General features: G+C 33.1%; 1 protein-coding gene across 1 annotated transcript in view; it reads left to right on the top strand.

The window, feature by feature from the left end:
* PEX7 (peroxisomal biogenesis factor 7) overlaps positions 1-17,556 on the top strand; it is an 82,170-nt gene that overhangs the window by 15,123 nt on the left and 49,491 nt on the right. The window contains exon 5 of the mRNA XM_027850701.1: positions 707-815. Coding sequence (XP_027706502.1) covers positions 707-815 — 109 coding nt within the window. The remainder of the gene's footprint in view (positions 1-706; positions 816-17,556) is intronic.

Genomic DNA, 17,556 nt, shown 5'->3' with positions numbered 1-17,556 from the left:
AGTAGTAGTAGTAGTAGTAGTAGTAGTAGTAGTAGTAGTAGTAGTAGTAGTAGTTGTAGTAGTAGTAGTAGTAGTAGTAGTAGTAGTAGTAGCAGTTTTTACCTGTATAAGTAGTGTGTGTATATAAATATAATATTTGTATTTGGCTTATAAGAAGAAGTATTTATATAGCAGTTAAAGGTTTGCAAAGTTCTTTACAGATATTATCATTTGATCCTTGAAACAATCTTGGGAAAGAGTTGCTATTTCCAAGTGACTAACTTGCCCAGGATCACATAGCTAGTAAATTGCTGAAGTCAAATTTGAACTCAAGCCTAGTGCTCTGTCCACTGTGCCACCTAACTGCCTCATTCCCCAATATTCCATTGGTAGTCTATTCAAACTAGATGTTGCTTTTTGGGTTCTCTGTACTTGGGCAAATCACTTACTACTTGTCTCAGTTTCCTCAACTATAAAATTGGGATAATAATAGCACCTACCTCCCTGGATTGTCATTGGGATGCAATAAGATAATATTTAAATGCTTTGCAAATATTGAAGTACTATATTAATACTTTGGGAAGGGAGGCACATAACTAGCTTCATTTATATTAAGAATTTTAAACATTTTATGTGTGTGTATAATTATACACACACCCACACACTGTATGTGAAATTCTTTATCTAAATATATCATTCAGATCCTAATTTATTTATTTATTTGTAGTGGGATCCAGCTGTTGGAAAGTCACTATGTACTTTTCGAGGCCATGAAGGTGTCATTTATAGCACGATCTGGTCACCCCACATCCCTGGTTGTTTTGCTTCAACCTCAGGTAAATATGTTGATACTTGTTCAAAAGACATCGTTGTAGTGAATGGCTTGCCTTGTTTTCTCCAGTAGATGGCATTCTGTATCTTACCATCAGGGAGAAAACAGATTTATAGAGGTTTGTGATTATTGTGAACTTCTGTTCTGATCTTTATATTGTTGGTTCTTTTCTAGTACATTACCAGTAGTTACTGTTCCCTAAGGCTTATTTCTCTTTTGACAATTTTGCTCACTACTGATTTTAGTCAACTTGGCTGTTTGACCTCATCCCTGCTTCTGTTACTGTTTTCTTTATTCTTTTGGTTACTACAGACTTAATATATTTCTTCTTTTACCTTGTTTCTTTTGCTCTTGCTCGTGATCATGGTGTCTTGTTTGAATGCTTGGTGTGAAGCAACTTTTTAAATAGATATAGGCAAGACTTTTAGTTGATAAAGAAAATCTGTTTCGGGGCAGCTGGGTGGCACAGTCAATAGAGCACCGGCCCTGGATTCAGGAGGACTTGAGTTCAAATCCGGCTTCAGATACATAACATTTACTAGCTGTGTGACCCTGGGCAAGTCACTTAACCCCATTGCCTAGGCCCCCCAAAAAATCTATTTCTGTACATATGCCTAAATTGTGTATTATTTTAAGAAGAAATTATAATTGAACTTGAAAGCAGTGCTAGTATGGTAACCTAGAATATGTCATATAGTTTAAAAATCATTAGAGCTAAGGATGTTAGATATTTTCACTCTTAGTTAGGAAAATGTAAATATTCAAAAAAGGATAGGTAACATTTTAATTGTATTACATATATATGAAAATATAATGTATAAAATTATTTGTGTTTGGTTATAACAAAAATTTTAAAGGAAGATTCAACACAGTTCTTTTCTTGGATCTACCATTCCACTTTAAGGTTTAGAAAGCATTTTTCTCACAGCAGCCCTGTGAAGTAGGTATTGCAAATATTGCCATCATCTCTATTTCATAAAAAAAAGAAACTGAGTTTCAGAAAAGTTGAGCTTCTTGCCCAATGTCAGACATCTGCCAGGTGGCAGAGAGTTACCCAAACTTCGATCTTCAAGTTTTCAAGTGCACCTTTCTTTATTCTTCTAAATGTCCCTGAACCAATGTCAATCATTGGCCCGGTAAATGACAACTTTTTACTGATGTACTGAAGTTTTACTCCTTAAAACTTGGAACACTGACTCTCCCTTCTCCCTGTGTCCTAGTACTTTTCCATATCGGGTCATAGTCTAGTTGCTGTACTGAGGCTGTAGATATTTTACTGGATTTGGATTGAGAAATACTGGCATAAACAATTTATTGAATTGCAGGATTTGGGACTAAAAGGTACCTTAGGGGTGGTGATGGTAAGATGTAGAGTGTTGTTATTCAACTATCTTATTTTGCAGATGTTATTTTTAGAGGTATGCTTCCCCAGATAATAAAAACCTTCTTCTAACTGAGCACTTTTACACATATTATCTAATTTTTCTTGAAATATGTTAAATAGATTATTATTATTCCTGTTTTACAGGTATAGAAATGAAAGTAAAGAATGAATGATTTAGATATACAGCCAAAGGCAGGGTTACACTAAAACTCAGGTCTCCTCAACTCTGTTCACCAGATCATGCTACTTCATTAGACATATAATGAAGATAAAACTTGTACTTATACAATGTGTTCCAAATAAAAAGTATTATTAGATTTGCTTATTAGTTTGATAAAAGTAATAGTTTCTACTGTAATTTTCATCTTTATTAATTTCAGGGCAGTAATGCTTTTGCATTCCATTTTGGAGCCTTTAATTTAAAATGTTTAAATGGTCATATATAATCAGAAAAAATTAAGCTCATTAGATCTTTGTAGAACCTTTAAAAAACCTTTAACTCTAAGCTATTGCAAATGAGCCCTGATTGTGAATTTGAAATATTTTCAAGTTACTTCAGAGTAATCTTTTTCTATCCATCATTCTTACTTTGGTATCAAATCTTATCTAAGATTTTCTCATCCAATTAGTGACTGATTAGTACTGCCCCCTCCTTTTATCTAATGTTAGCATCTATATTTAAGCAGTAGGTGGAATAAGAGTTATCATATTATTAACTCAATATTGAATTAATTAGGGTAGTGAGACCCTCAGTGCCCTTGGTTGTTGGATCACTTTGGCCTGACAATCAGTTTTGCTTGCCTTTATTTTTGTTGTTGCATAAAATCTCTTCTACTTCATTATTGGATTTCTTTTTCTTCTTCAGTGACAAAAGTAATAACTGGCCACGATTTCTAGATGCAGGTAGAAGATATTCAGGCATGGAGAACTACAAGTGAATTATAGACAAACAGATATTGAATTTTAACTAATTCTGCTTTTTAAAATCCAGTATCATTAATGAGTGATTTTTTTAAAGTCTTAACTATTGTAGAGACACTTATTTTAAGAAATGTCTTCTCATTATGGAAATGAGCTCTCTCTCTCTCTTTCTCTCTCTCTCTCCATAAATATGTATGTGTATATATATATATATATATAAAATATGTATTTTTTTTTTTAGGCAATCAGGGTTAAGTGACTTGCCCAGGGTCACACAGCTAGTAAGTGTCAAGTGTCTGAAGCCAGATTTGAACTCAGGTCCTCCTGATTCCAAGGCTGGTGCTATATCCACTGCACCACCTAGCTGCCTCCCAGTATTGCTTTCTTAACAGGATAAATTGTTTATTGTGTGTGTCACCTTGTTTTATTTCTTTTGGGACCAATGATTAATTATCAATCATTATACAAAGACAAAAAATAGCGAAATAGTCTCTGCCTGCAATAACTTTTATTCTGTTAGGGGATTCAATGTGTAAGCATTTAAACATATAAAAAAATAAATACAGTGAGATTTTGTGGGGAGATGTACTCACAGCTGGAGGGATTAGGAAGGGGTCCCCTTTAGAAAATGTTGTTTAACGTGAATTCTGAAGAAAACTAGGGGTTCTAAGAGTCAGAGGTGAGGAGGGGGAGGAGGAGGAGAATTATAGGAATGGAAGGCAGCCTATGCAAAGGCACAAAAGTGGGAGATGGAATATCGTGTGTGAGTAATAGCAAGGCCAGTGTGTGGCTGGACCATGGAGTGCATGAAGAGTAGTGAAGTGTCAGAAGAGGTAGTTTGGGGCCAGATTGTGAAAGGTTGTAAATGTCAGATAGAGATATATGTTTTTAAAATATATATTTGAGCCAAAGGGGATTTTATTGAGCAAGGGAATGATATGGTCAGATCGGTGCTTTAGGAATGTTAATAGAAGTTCCACTTTACTTCTTATACTGGAAACAACTTTATTATTATTATTGTTTTCAAATTCAAAAACTGCATTAATTATAGGTGCTTTGTACATAACCACCTTTACCCCTAACATCAAGATTTTTTAGGGATTGACCCAATAATGCATTTTTTTTGCTCTCACTTTTCTTTCTTTCAGCCTTTTGCTTTCTTTCTAATCCTCGGTCATTCTGTAACATAACACTGAACTAGGCAATAGGATCATAAGATTTAGAGCTTGAAGTGGCCTTGTAGGTATAAGTTGGAGTTATACTTCTATTAGTATTAATTCATGCAGTTTTGAAATGAATTAACCTTCTGCTCTTATGTATATTTGTAAGTTTCACATTATTTTGTGATTTTATTTGAATATTAAATGTTAGTGAACAAATCAGTTTTGGCATTATTTTCAGGCAATTCTTACATATGTTAATTGGTGAATGTTTCTGGGAGGTCCACAGTTCAATTCTCTATCGAAACATTACTTGATTGATTCTGTTTTCCACAGAGGCATAATTATCTTCAGTTATCTAGTGAAATGTCCGAATAATACCAACAGGGGGATATTAATAGTTCTTAATAATCTGGAATAGTTTGATATTAAAATAATTTTATTAATATAGAGCTTGTCTTTAGCTCTAAAGCTACTAAATCAAATGAGTGATTTTAGGGGCCCACAATGAATTCTTGCCTTTCCATAGAGCCATCAGAAAGATTGTATTAAATGTGTTTCCATTTAGAGTAAAACTGGAATGAATCGTCAGAGAACAACTTTTGGCAATTTTCATAACTAAATAGATTTAAGAGCTTAGTTTTTTGTTTGGAAATCCAATTCTCTGCCTCCGTTTCCTCATCTGTAAAGTGAAGGATTTGGATTAGGTTAAAAAAAGCTCCTTACTATCTTTAAGTCTGTGACCCTATGGCATTGTGCCTATTGGCACCTTAGGCATTGTTGAGAAATAAGTACAATTTTTTTGGCTTAGCTGTGTGATACTGTTCTTAGATTACAGTTATGTTTTACAAATAAAAATAGTAATTTCTTCATTTGTGTCCGTAAGTCCAGATTCCTATTCTAATAGTGACTAAGTTTTATATAATTTAACAAAAAATTATAAGCTAATGCCACAATGGTTATTTAAATGTCAGGCCAGAATCATGTGTATTAAAAGCTCTTTATTTGAGTTGAGTCATATGCACCTTGTCTTTTCCCATGTATCTTTTGTATAGCATGGTATATGTAATGTTGACATTGGATTGAGAAAATGGAACATTTAGCTGTGACTCAAGAACAAAACCTCAGCAGAATTTAATGACTTGCATGTTGGGAGTTTCCAATATGATGTCAAAAATTCTTTTTAGATCACCTATACGGTATAAATAGCACTTAAGAAAAATATCCTTTTAGTGAACAGAATTCTTTGTTGTTAAATAATAATAGAAAAGATATTTTATGACATTGCTCTGATGGAACCTATTTGTTATGAAAACTGACTTTAATACTCTAAAATTAAGGAAAAAAGAGATTGTTTGATGACAATCAAGAATTGGTTCTATAAATAATTTATTTTGTTCTTTTTTCTTTTTGTTGTTTTCACTTGAATCCGAGTTGGGGTGTGGCAAAGTCATATCACTGGCCATATGATTTTTAAAAAATTCATTAGAAAGTTTGTTCATGTAATTATTATCTTGAAGTAATGACATTCATCATGGTGGTTAACAAGCTTTTCTTCTTTAACATTATGGCTAAATAATAATATCTCTCCCTTAGCCACTGTCCTTTTCTGTTCCTTCTTTTTACAACTCCTTTACTAAAATAGTGAGAGAGGAAAAGTGTAGGTTTTGATTGAAGTGAAAGAGTTGACAGAATTACGGATTGTCAGAATTAAAGGGGATCTAAAAAACCATCTTTTTTTGTCGATACATCTTTATCCTTTTTAACGTTTGAGAATGAAAAAGGAATGATAAAGAGGAACAGTCTTACTTGATAATTTGGGATGAGAATGGCATTAAAGGGTGGTATGCTTGTTGGGGGTTTTGTTGTATATAAACTATATATGTTTTGTTGTATATAAAATGTCTACATTTAGGGGCAGCTGGGTGGCGCAGTGGATAGAGCACCGGCCCTGGCTTCAGGAGGACCTGAGTTCAAATGTGACCTCAGGTGCATAACACTTACTAGCTGTGTGACCCTGGGCAAGTCACTTAACCCCACTGCCTAGCCAAATAATAATAATAATAATAATAATAATAACAATAATAATGATAATATAAACTACATTGCTTAACTTGATAAAACTCAGATGATTTAGGAAGAGTTTTTCCTAAACTTTCACATCTTGAGGATAGAATATTACCTAGCCACTTTTTTCTTTTTTCTTCCTTCTGCTTTTCCCCTCTCCTCCCTCCACTAAAAAAAACAAAACAAAACAAAACAAAAAACTAAATCAAGTGCTTTTTCACTGAGGAAGAGCACACTATTTGACTAGTTAGGAAAATGGCACACACTTGGTAATTTGAGAAAATAAAATTGCCGAATTAGATAATTTTGGTATTTCTTTCCATTACACATTTAAGGAATGTGATCTTCAGAAGATGGGAAGCTAGGTGTCAGGGAGGATAGACCGCTGGCCCTTGTCTCAGGAGGACCTGAGTTCAAATCTTACCTCAGACACTTGCTAGCTGTATCACCCTCAGTAAGTCACTTGTAACCTCAACTGCTTAAGGGGAGAAAAAAGAAGTCCTGTTGCACATTAGTGAGACTTAGGGATGTTTTCCTATTTTATGTAATGGGAAAATGGAAAACAGCTCAGTTGAATTTGTTTTTGATTGATTTGGTTTTTACTGATCTGTTTTGATTGCAAGCTCTGAGGGAGCAAGGCTTAGGTTTGTGTGTTATTTTGTATATTCTGTATCCTGAAACATTGTTCAACCTAACATTTATAATGACTTTAATAGTCCTTTAACATCATCTATGTGAGTACTTCCTGCACTAGGGCAAATCTCAATACCAGGACACTTCATTCAATACAATTCTTGTCTGTGACTTTCTGAAAACCTTCATTTTGGAACAACCGACATGCTGGAGGCCTTCCTTTCGTTCTTTTTACATATATGCATATACATACACATATACATATTTGTCCCCCCCCCAAAAAAAACAACAAATTATAGAATAAATGAAAAAAATAAAATCCCAACCTCCATAAACACACAAAGCAGCACAAAACTTAATTGTGAATTATTGTACATATATTCTGATATTTGCTCATTGACAGAAGAAACAAATACCAGTTGCACTATTAATTTAACCAAGGTAGCACCAGTTTCACCCATTATATTTACAGTTAGTTTCTCCAGTTTGATGTCTTCCTTTCTGTAGTTGAAATAAAAGTACATGCTATTCACTGGTTCTTTTTTTTTTCAGTATGTGTCACTTTATGTAAAGCCTCCCATATTTGTTTAAATACTTTATATTTGTTATCCTTTGTGGTACAATAATATTCCATTATACTCACTGCCACAGAGCTTATTCATTCTTCAATTGGTAAATATATAGTTTATAGATTTTGTTATTACAAATAATTCTACAGTGGCTATTTTTGTATAGATTAGCCATAAACTTCCTTATGGTATAAACCTAAAAATATGGTTGTTGGGTCAAACAGCATGAACATTTAAGAACTTTTATGGTATAATTCCATTTTTTTTGTTGTTCAGACTTAGGATTTCCCTGTGTGAAAATAGTCTCTATTCATGCAGATCAGCAACTTAAATGCAACCTGCCTATGATCTTACAGCTACTAAGTGTCAGAGATAAGGTCTGAATTCAGGTCCTGATTAATGAGTGCTGTGTTAGTAGTCCACCATATCAGGCTGGTTGATCCAGTCATACTTTACTTTACCTTTTGTCATCTTTTCAACAGTTTCATTGCTTCTCATATCAGAGACTAGGCCCTGGATAACTTAACCTTTTCAATTTCAGATGACCCACCCTTGTTCCCCTGAAGTCCTGATTGGTGGGTACCTCATATTTGACCCATTATAATGGGCCAGATGCTGTAGCCATGCTGGACTTTATTCCTCTGACATCTTCTGGACAGCTTCCCTGCTGTTATGTGTACAGTATACCCTTTTAGATATCCCTCTCCTTCCCAGTTTTGGAACCATCATCAAATCATTGCCTCATTCATTACCATCCTTTTAACATCTCCAACCAAAATACCCCTCCTTAGCCATTACTCCCCTAGTTGTGTTGTCTTCTCCTATTAGAATGTAAGTTCCTAAAGGACAAAGACCATCTTCACTTTTGTAGTTGTGCCTTCAGCTTAGCACAATGCTTGGCGCATAATAAGTGCTTAATGAATTTTTTCATTCACTACTGATTCCAAGTGAAGCCCTCTATCTACTATATCATGCTACCTCTCATTATTCCATACTACTTAAAAAAAAGCTCAATCTGTAGTCTAATCAGCAGTGAATTAGTATGCTTGTTTTTCCACATCTCCTCCAGCACTCAATTTTGTCTTTCTGTTTTGATGGTTAAAAAAAGAAACTTGGAGTTATTTTAATTCTTATTTTCCAATTATTAGTGATTTTGGACACTTTTCCAATAGTGATAATTTGTGTTATTTGAATTGCCTCTTTGTATTCTTTGACATCCATCTATTTGAAAATGACACATTTTTATAAATTTTTGTTGGCTACCTAGATTTAGATATCAAAATTGTTTCATAGATGCTTAATGTAATGTTTTCCTCCAATCTATTACTTTTCTTTTAATTCTAGATCATTGCTTTTATTTATCCTAAAGCCTTTTTGCTTCAATTCTAAATTTTTTATTTTTGATTATATAAAAATTTGCCTTTTATTACTTGTTGTCATAACTTATTAAGAGTTTTCTAGTAATCCATTGTTGCAAATTTTCCTCTAAAATTTTTAATTTAATTTTTTTCTCTTTCTCCCTCACTGAAGAAAAAAATAGAAAACTCTTGCCACAAATACAAAACAAAACAAATTCTCATATTGGCTGTGTCCAAAAGATATATTCCTCAATCTACATTCTGAGTTTATTACCTTTCTGTCAGGAGGTGGGTAGCATGTTTCATCATAGGTTCTTTGGAACCTGTTAGATCAGAATTTTTAAACCTTTAAAAGTTTTACATTTTTACTGTATTGTTACTGTATACATTTTTCTCTTGATTCTGTTCACTTCACTAAACATTAGTTCATAAAAATCTTCCTAGGTTTCTCTGAAACCATAGTTTTTATCATTTTTTGCAGCACTGTGGCTCTTTGTTACCACAAAAAGAGCTGCTTCAAATAACCCTGTGTGTGTGTGTGTGTGTGTGTGTGTGTCTGTCTGTCTGTCTGTCTGTCTTATTTTTCTCTTTCTTTAATCTCTCTGCGGTATAGGCCTTATAGTGGTGTCACTGATGGTTATTCCTCATTCAGTGACTTTGGGGATATTGTTACCTATCACTTTCTAGATTGGCTGTAACCAATTCAAAGCCCCATCAAGCTGTGCATTGAGGTGACTGTTTTCCTTTTGTGTCTCTAACATTTGTCATTTTCCCTTTTTGTCAATTTTGTCAATCTGGTGGGTATAAAATGTAACTTCAGAGTTGCTTTAATTTGTGTTCTTATAATTAGTGATTTGGAGCATTTTATTCATATGGCTGTTTATAGCTGGAGCAGAATTTATTATGCTTCAGCTGAAGCAAAGAAAGCAGGGATAGCAATCATGATCTCAGACAAAGCAGAAGCAAAAATAGATCTAATAAAAGAAATAAGGAAGGAAATTATCTTTTGCTGAAAGTTACCATAGACAATGAAGTTATATCAGTACTAAACATATACACCAAATGATATGGCATCTAAATTTTTGAAAAAGAAATTGAATAAGTTATAGGAGGAAATAGATAGTAAAACTATACTAGTGGAGGATCTCAATTATCCCCTCTCAGAACTAGATAAATCTAACCAAAAAATAAACAAGAAAGAAGTTAAGGAGGTGAATAAAATTCTGGAAAAGTTAGATATGATAACTATCTAGAGAAAATTAAATGGGGATAGAAAAGAATATACCTTTTTCTCAGCAGTTCATGGCACCTACACAAAAATTGACCATGTAATAGGACATAAAAACCTCATAATCAAATGCAGAAAAGCAGAAATAGTAAATGCATCCTTTTCAGGTCATAATTCAATAAAAATTACATTCAATAATGGACAATGGAGAGATTAAAAAATTAATTGGAAACTAAATAATCTAATCCTAAAAATTAGGTGGGTCAAAGAATGAATCACAGAAATAATCGATAACTTTATTAAAGAAAATGACAACAATGAGACAGCATACCAGAATTTATGGGATGTAGCCAAAGTGGTACTTAGGGGAAAATTTATATCTCTAATTGCTTATATTAATAAAATAGAGAAAAAGCAGATCAATGAATTGGACACGCAACTAAAAAATTAGAAAAAGAACAAATTAAAAATCTCTGATTAAACATCAAATTGGAAATTCTGAAAATCAGAGGAGAGATTAATAAAATTGAAAGTAAGAAAACCATTGAATTAATAAAACTACAAGCTGGTTTCATTAAAAAAAAAACCATTGGCTAATTTGATTAAAAAAAGGAAAAAAAAGAAAACCAAATTACTAATATCAAAAATGAAAGGAGTGCACTCACCACCAAAGAAGAGGAAATTAAAGAAAATTGTTAGAAACTATTTTGCCCAATTATATGCCAGTAAATTTGGCAGTCTAAAGGAAATGGATGAATATCTACAAAAACATAAATTACCCAGATTAACAGAAAATAAAATAAATAAGTCAGTCTTAGAAAAAGAAATTGAACAAGCTGTCAATGAATTTCCACAAGCAAATTATACCAAACATTTAAAGAATAATTAATCCCAATACTATATAAACTGTTTGGAAAAATAGGCAAAGAAGGAGTCCTACCAAAATCCTTTTATGACCCAAATTGGTGCTGATACCTGACCAGGAAGGGCCAAAACAGAGAAAGAAAATTATAGACCAATTTGTCTAATGAATATTGATGCAAAAATTTTAAATAAAATACTAACAAAGAGATTACAGCAATATATCACCAGGATCATACATTATGACCAGGTGGGATTTACACCAAGGATGCAGGGCTGGTTCAGTATTAGGAAAACTATCAGCATAATTGACCATATCAATAACAAAACCAACAGAAATCATATGATTATCTCAATAGATGCAGAAAAAGCCTTTGACAAAATACAGCACCCATTCCTGTTAAAAAACATTACATAACATAGGAATAAATGGAGTTTACCTTAAAATGATAAGTAATATTTATCTAAAACCATCAGGAAACATTATCTGTAATGGGGATAAGCTAGAAGCCTTCCCAATGCAATGAGGGGTGAAGCAAGGATGCCCATTGTCACCTCTAATATTTAATATTGTACTAGAAATGTTAGCTATAGCCATAAGAGAAGCTAAAGAAATTAAAGGAATTAGAATAGGCAACAAGGAAACAAAATTATCTCTTTGCAGATATGATGTTATACTTAGAAAATCCTGGAGAATCAACTAACAAGCTACTTGAAATTATTAACAATTTTAGCAGAGTTGTAGGATCCAAAAAAGAATAAATCATCAACATTTCTATGTATTACCAATAAAGTCCAGCAACAAGAGATAGAAAGAGAAATTCCATTTAAAATAACTGTAGGCAATATAAAATACTTGGGAGTCTACCTGCCACGACAAACTTAGGAACTATATGAACGCAACTATAAAACACTTTTCATATAAATAAAGTCAGATCTAAAGAATTGGAAATATATTAATTGCTTATGGGTAGGCCAAGCCAATATAATAAAAATGACAATTCTACCTAAAGTAATCTATTCAGTGCCATACCAATAAGACTATCAAAAAATTATTTTATAGAGCTAGAAAAAATAGCAAAATTCATTTGGAAGGGCAGAAGCTCAGGGATATTGAGGAAATTGATTTAAAAAAATGTGAAAGAAGGTGGTCTAGCTATACCAGATCCCAAACTGTATTATAAAGTGGTAATTTTCAAAACAATCAGGAACAATCAGAAATAGAGTAGTGGATCAGTGGAATAGATTAGGTACATTATAGTAAATGACCATAGTAATCTAGTATATGATAAACCCAAAAATCCAAGCTTTTGGAACAAAAACTCATAATTTGACAAAAACTACTGGGAAAACTGGAAAACAGAATGACAGAAACCATATATAGTATATGCCAACATCTCACACCATATACTAAGATAAGGTCAAAATGGGTACATGATTTAAACATAAAGGGTGATACCATAAGCAAATTAAGAGCATGGAAAAGTTTACCTACAAATTTGTGGATAAGGGAATAATTTAGGACCAAAGAAGATATAGAGAACATTACAAATTGTAAAATAGATAATTTTGATTACATAACATTAAAAAGTTTTTGCACAAACAAAACCAGTGCAACCAAAATTATAAGGAAAGCAGAAAACTGGGGGGAAATTTTTCCAACAAGCTTATCTGATAAAAGCTTCATTTCTCTAATATATAGAGAACTGAGTCAAATTTATAAAAATACAAATCATTCCCCAATTGATAAGTGGTCAAAGGATACAAATAGGTAGTTTTCAGACTACCTAAGAAATCAAAGCTATCTATAGTCATATGAAAAAATGCTCTAAATCACTATCAATTAGAGAAATGCAAATTAAGACAACTCTGGGGTACCACCTCACACCTGTCAGATTGGCTAACGTGAGAAAAAAAGGAGAATATTGGATGTTGGTGGTGATGTGGGAAAAGTGGGACACTAATGCACTGTTGCTGCATTGTGAACTGATCCAACAATTCTTGAGAGCGATTTGGAACTGTGCCCAAAGGGCTGTAAAACTGTGTATACCCTTTGATCCAGTAATACCACTGCTAGGTCTATATCCCAAAGACATCCAGAAACAAGGGGAAAGGACACATTTGTATAAATATATTTATAGCAGTCTTTTTGTGGTGGCTAAGAATTGGAAATCAAAGGGAGGCTTATCAATTGGGGAATGGCTAGACAAGCTATGGTATATGATTGTAATGGAAGATTGTTGCGCTACAAGAAATGACAAACAAGATGATTTCAGAAAAACCTAGAAAGACTTACATGAACTGATGCATAGTGAAGTGAACAGAACCAGAAGAACACTGTACACAGTAACAACAATGTTATTCGATGAAGAATAGCCATTCTCAGAAATACAGTGATCCAAGATAATCCCAAAGGACTAATGATGAAGCATACTATCCGCCTCTGGAGAAAGAACTGATATTGTTTGAATACAGACTGAAGCATGCTGTTTTTTCACTTTCTTTCTTTCATTTTTTTCTTTTATTCAAGTCTTGTACAAAATGACTAATATGGAAATGTTTTACATGATTGCACATGTATAATCTGTATTTGATTGCTTACTATCTCAGGGAGGGAGTAGGGAAGAGAGGGAGGAGGGACAGAATTTGGAACTCAAAACTTTAAATAAAAATGTTAAAAAATAAAGATCCCTATCCTGTCCTCACTATATTTTTTTCTTTTCCTGATTAAATATATCCCCAGTTCTTTCAGTTCTTCCTCATATGATATAGTTTTCAGACACCTTTTTTTTTTGTCTTGATCATGCTATTGTCAATATCTCAACTTTATCAATTGTCAGTATCTCAGATTGATATATTGTCAATATATCAAAATGGAACATAGTATTCCAGATACCTGACCAGTACAGAAACTAGGAAAAATGTATTTTCATGAATTCATTTGTGAGGAGGAGTAGCAGTCCTAGTAGTGAAACATCCATCCCTTGGTCGATATTAGTACCCTATTTCGGCTCTGACCCAAAGAAAAGAGTCCTATATTTTTACTCAAATGGTCCATCCTTGGTTTTTGTAATTTGAAAAGTCGTAGCCAGTATGTTGTATGGTAAAGAATAATGTTTGGAGATGAGCAATTTAAAGATAGAGTCAGATGTTTTCTTGGCACTTTGAAGATATACATATAAAAAGGATATTTTTTTTTCTTTTTTATTTTCTTGTAGGACTTGTTCTACTTAATTCAAGAGGCCAGAACTAAGAGAAATGGGTGGAAGTTGCAAGAGGCAAATTTAGGCTTGATACTGGGAAAAATTTTCTGAAAATTAGAACTCTCCAAAAGGGAAATGGATTTCTTGGGGTGGTGTTGTATTCCTTTTCATTTGAGGACTTCAGGTGAAGGCTGTGTATGCTTGTCATGTATATTATAGAGGGGAATTATTTTTATGTGTGGTTCTAGTAGGTGGCCATTGAGGTCTCTTCCATCTCTGAACATCTATGATTCTATAAAACTTTCAAAGGAAAGAAGTGATTCTGGCAGTGAAAAAATAAATTCATGAAAGATCATGGCTATCATACCTAGAAAGTTGGCAACAAAGGAAAGTTGTTGCTATTAAAGTCAGGAAAAGTAGAGTGATCAGGAAAACTGCCTGCACTCAAACTTCTGGTGACCAGCTATTGACTAAGTACAGACCAAGCCCAAAGAAATGGAAAATTAGGTAGTTCTTGGGTGGGCCCTTGTGATATTATATTATAAAGTAGAATTTAAATATTACTTAGCTCTAGATAGTAGCATCAGTGCAGAATTTATGTTTTAAAAAAACATTTGAGAAAGGAAGTCTCTCTGAATTATATATAAATGATAAACTATCTTTTGAGTCATGAAACTGAATTATTGCTGCTAAAGACTCCATATAATTTCATATGTCATAAAAATGCCTATAATTTTAGACTGTAGTAGTTAAAATAAAGTTTATTCTATTGCAGGAAAAAATCAAGAGTATGTCTCTTATACATCTGGCATTTCAATTAAATTAGCTTATTTAAGTCTTCCTCTTGTTAGACCATTTCACAGTACTACTGTAATGGTTCCTGATGTACTCAATCTTATTTTACCTACCTCTTACCTAGTGATGTAAATCAGTGGTTTTATTTTTCCTTTTAACAGTCTTCCTTTTAAATGGTGTGCTGTGTATTTAAATACATTTGGTTTTGATGTCAAAGGAGGCTATGGTACTGATTAGATAAGATGGGAATTTGGGTGGGCACTACATCATCACAGAAGTTTGATAAATGTCTGGCTGACAATGAAAGACCAGACATCTGGAAAATGTGATTAAAGAAATGGCATAAATAAAAATGTCCTGTTGGCTAAAAGGGTCTAGTGAGTCATTGTACCATTTGGCCAGAAGGTCTCTTTTCTACCTGGAGAACAGTGTTGATAATAAGGTGCCAAATACACTGAGCAGAACCTACTGTAACATAAAGTAAATCTTTTCATCCCAGTGACCATTCATTAACCCTGTGCAGAGCAAAGAATTAACTTTTGCAACTTCACTATAGAAAACATTCCTTTCAGATAGTCACATAATTTTTGTGCTTTTAAATTAATTAGAAGAAAGAAAACAAGGAATGGCTTATTTTTAAAAATGCACAATATAGCATTAATGGAACAGTGTCAGTTCTATTTTAATGTCACCAAATATGAGTAGTAAGCCTTTTTAGCATTGTGGTCGTACCATGGAAGTTGAGGAGAACAGTCATTTTTCATATCCTAAAAGACATTATATGTAATGTTGTGTTATGGTTCTTTGAATCATTAAAGTACCCATTACATTTAGCGATGAGGGTGAGTATAAGCCCACTGAACACTAAACAGTGTTTTCGTTTTAGCTCTAACACATTTTGTTGTCTGAGGTATAGTGTTTATTTCAATGCAGCTACTGAATTCTATTATTGAGTCAGTTAATTGAGTTATTTTCTATATTCAATAAAGAAATTAGTTAATATGACCAACAAAGAAGGGTTTTGTGGGTTTTTTTTTTTTTTGGTAACTAAATTCATCAAAAGAATACATCAAGAGTCATTGTAAAAAATTAATATGCTTCCTTCTCTTAATCTTTTGGTACTAGACTGTTTTTGTATGTTTAGTGATAGATATGTTTATATATTTTAAACCGGCACATTTCACATCCTGTCCTGCTGCCATCCTGTCCTTTAATTTCTGTTCCTGTTTTCTGTAACTACTAAGGTGATGGAACAATTTTTTACACACCTTTAAATACTAACAAAAGAGCTTTATGGTTAACAAAAAAAAAAAGTTTAGAAGATTAGTAACTGTTTCATTAACCGTATGTGGCTCCTCCTAGAATTTTAGTTAGAGGCCCCATGTCTGAACATAGTTTTGGTGGTATTGATTGATTATACTTGCAGGATCCTATAGGATTGCAACCAAACACGTCGTCTTGAATTCAAAGACAAGGAAACAGAAGATTGAAATAATTGAGTTGGCTGAGCTAAGATTCATGAAGTCCCAGCCTGAATTTGAATCATTGAATATTCACCTTTGCTTGTCCGTCTTGTAGAAGAAACTCAAAATGTGGTGGGCTGCCTTCTGCATAACAGGACTTGAACAAATATTTGTTGGATTGAGTTGACATCTTTTGACTGAATCCAATGCTTGACATCTTTTGGGAATTTAATATTAACAAGTTCAAGAACATTTGCTGTATTTCCCATGAGTAAAAGCTTAAGTAGTAGTAGAAGTAATACTTTATTATTATAGATATTTAGAACCAAAAGTTATTGAACTATTTGAATGAAAAAAACTATTATATGAACTAGTTAACCTGAGTTTTAATAAATTCATTGGAAGATAACACTTTTCTTACTTGGTAAGGAGAGGTAACATAGCGTATTGAATGGAAGGCTGAACTTTAAGTGAGGAAGACTTGGGTTCAAATCCCCACCCCTAGACACTTGTTATGTTACACTGGAAGTCAACCTTTCTTGATCTTAGCTTTCCCGTTTTTAAAATGAGCATGAAAATACCTGTTATACTTAGGAATAATATTGTTGGGAGGCTCGAGCGAGATAATGTAAGTAAAGTGCTTTGCACGGTTTACGGGGTTTATATAAATGTCAAACCTTATTATTCTTGTTATTATAAATTGATTTCCAGTGTTTTTGAAATGCATTGATCATCTTTGACTTAACATAAAAATACTGTATCTAGTTTATATCATTGCTTTGAATGCTGGCACACCAGGAAGACATTTTAAAAGACTCTCTACATGTAACTAAGGAGTAGATACATTAATATTAAAGATATTATACTCTTGATTGTACTCTTTCCAATTGCTTTATTCACAGTGGATATACTTTAGCCTTGAATGTCATTTCTATAATTGCCAGAAGAATATTTTTTGTGGTGTTACCCCAGCATAATTCATGTAGGGAAGCCTGAAACGGATGTCTAATTTTACAAGCTGTCAGATTACACGAAAGATGAAAAGAGCTTTTAATTTCTATGTATGCTTGCCAGATCTGTAGAGGATTTTGTAAAGTACTTGC

This window comes from Vombatus ursinus, unplaced genomic scaffold (genome assembly GCF_900497805.2).
Source record: "Vombatus ursinus unplaced genomic scaffold, bare-nosed wombat genome assembly UNPS02009132.1, whole genome shotgun sequence".
Classification (NCBI taxonomy): Eukaryota; Metazoa; Chordata; class Mammalia; order Diprotodontia; family Vombatidae; genus Vombatus; species Vombatus ursinus.
The sequence above is the reverse complement of the archived record's forward strand: the minus strand, read 5'-3'. Positions and strand labels throughout refer to the sequence as shown.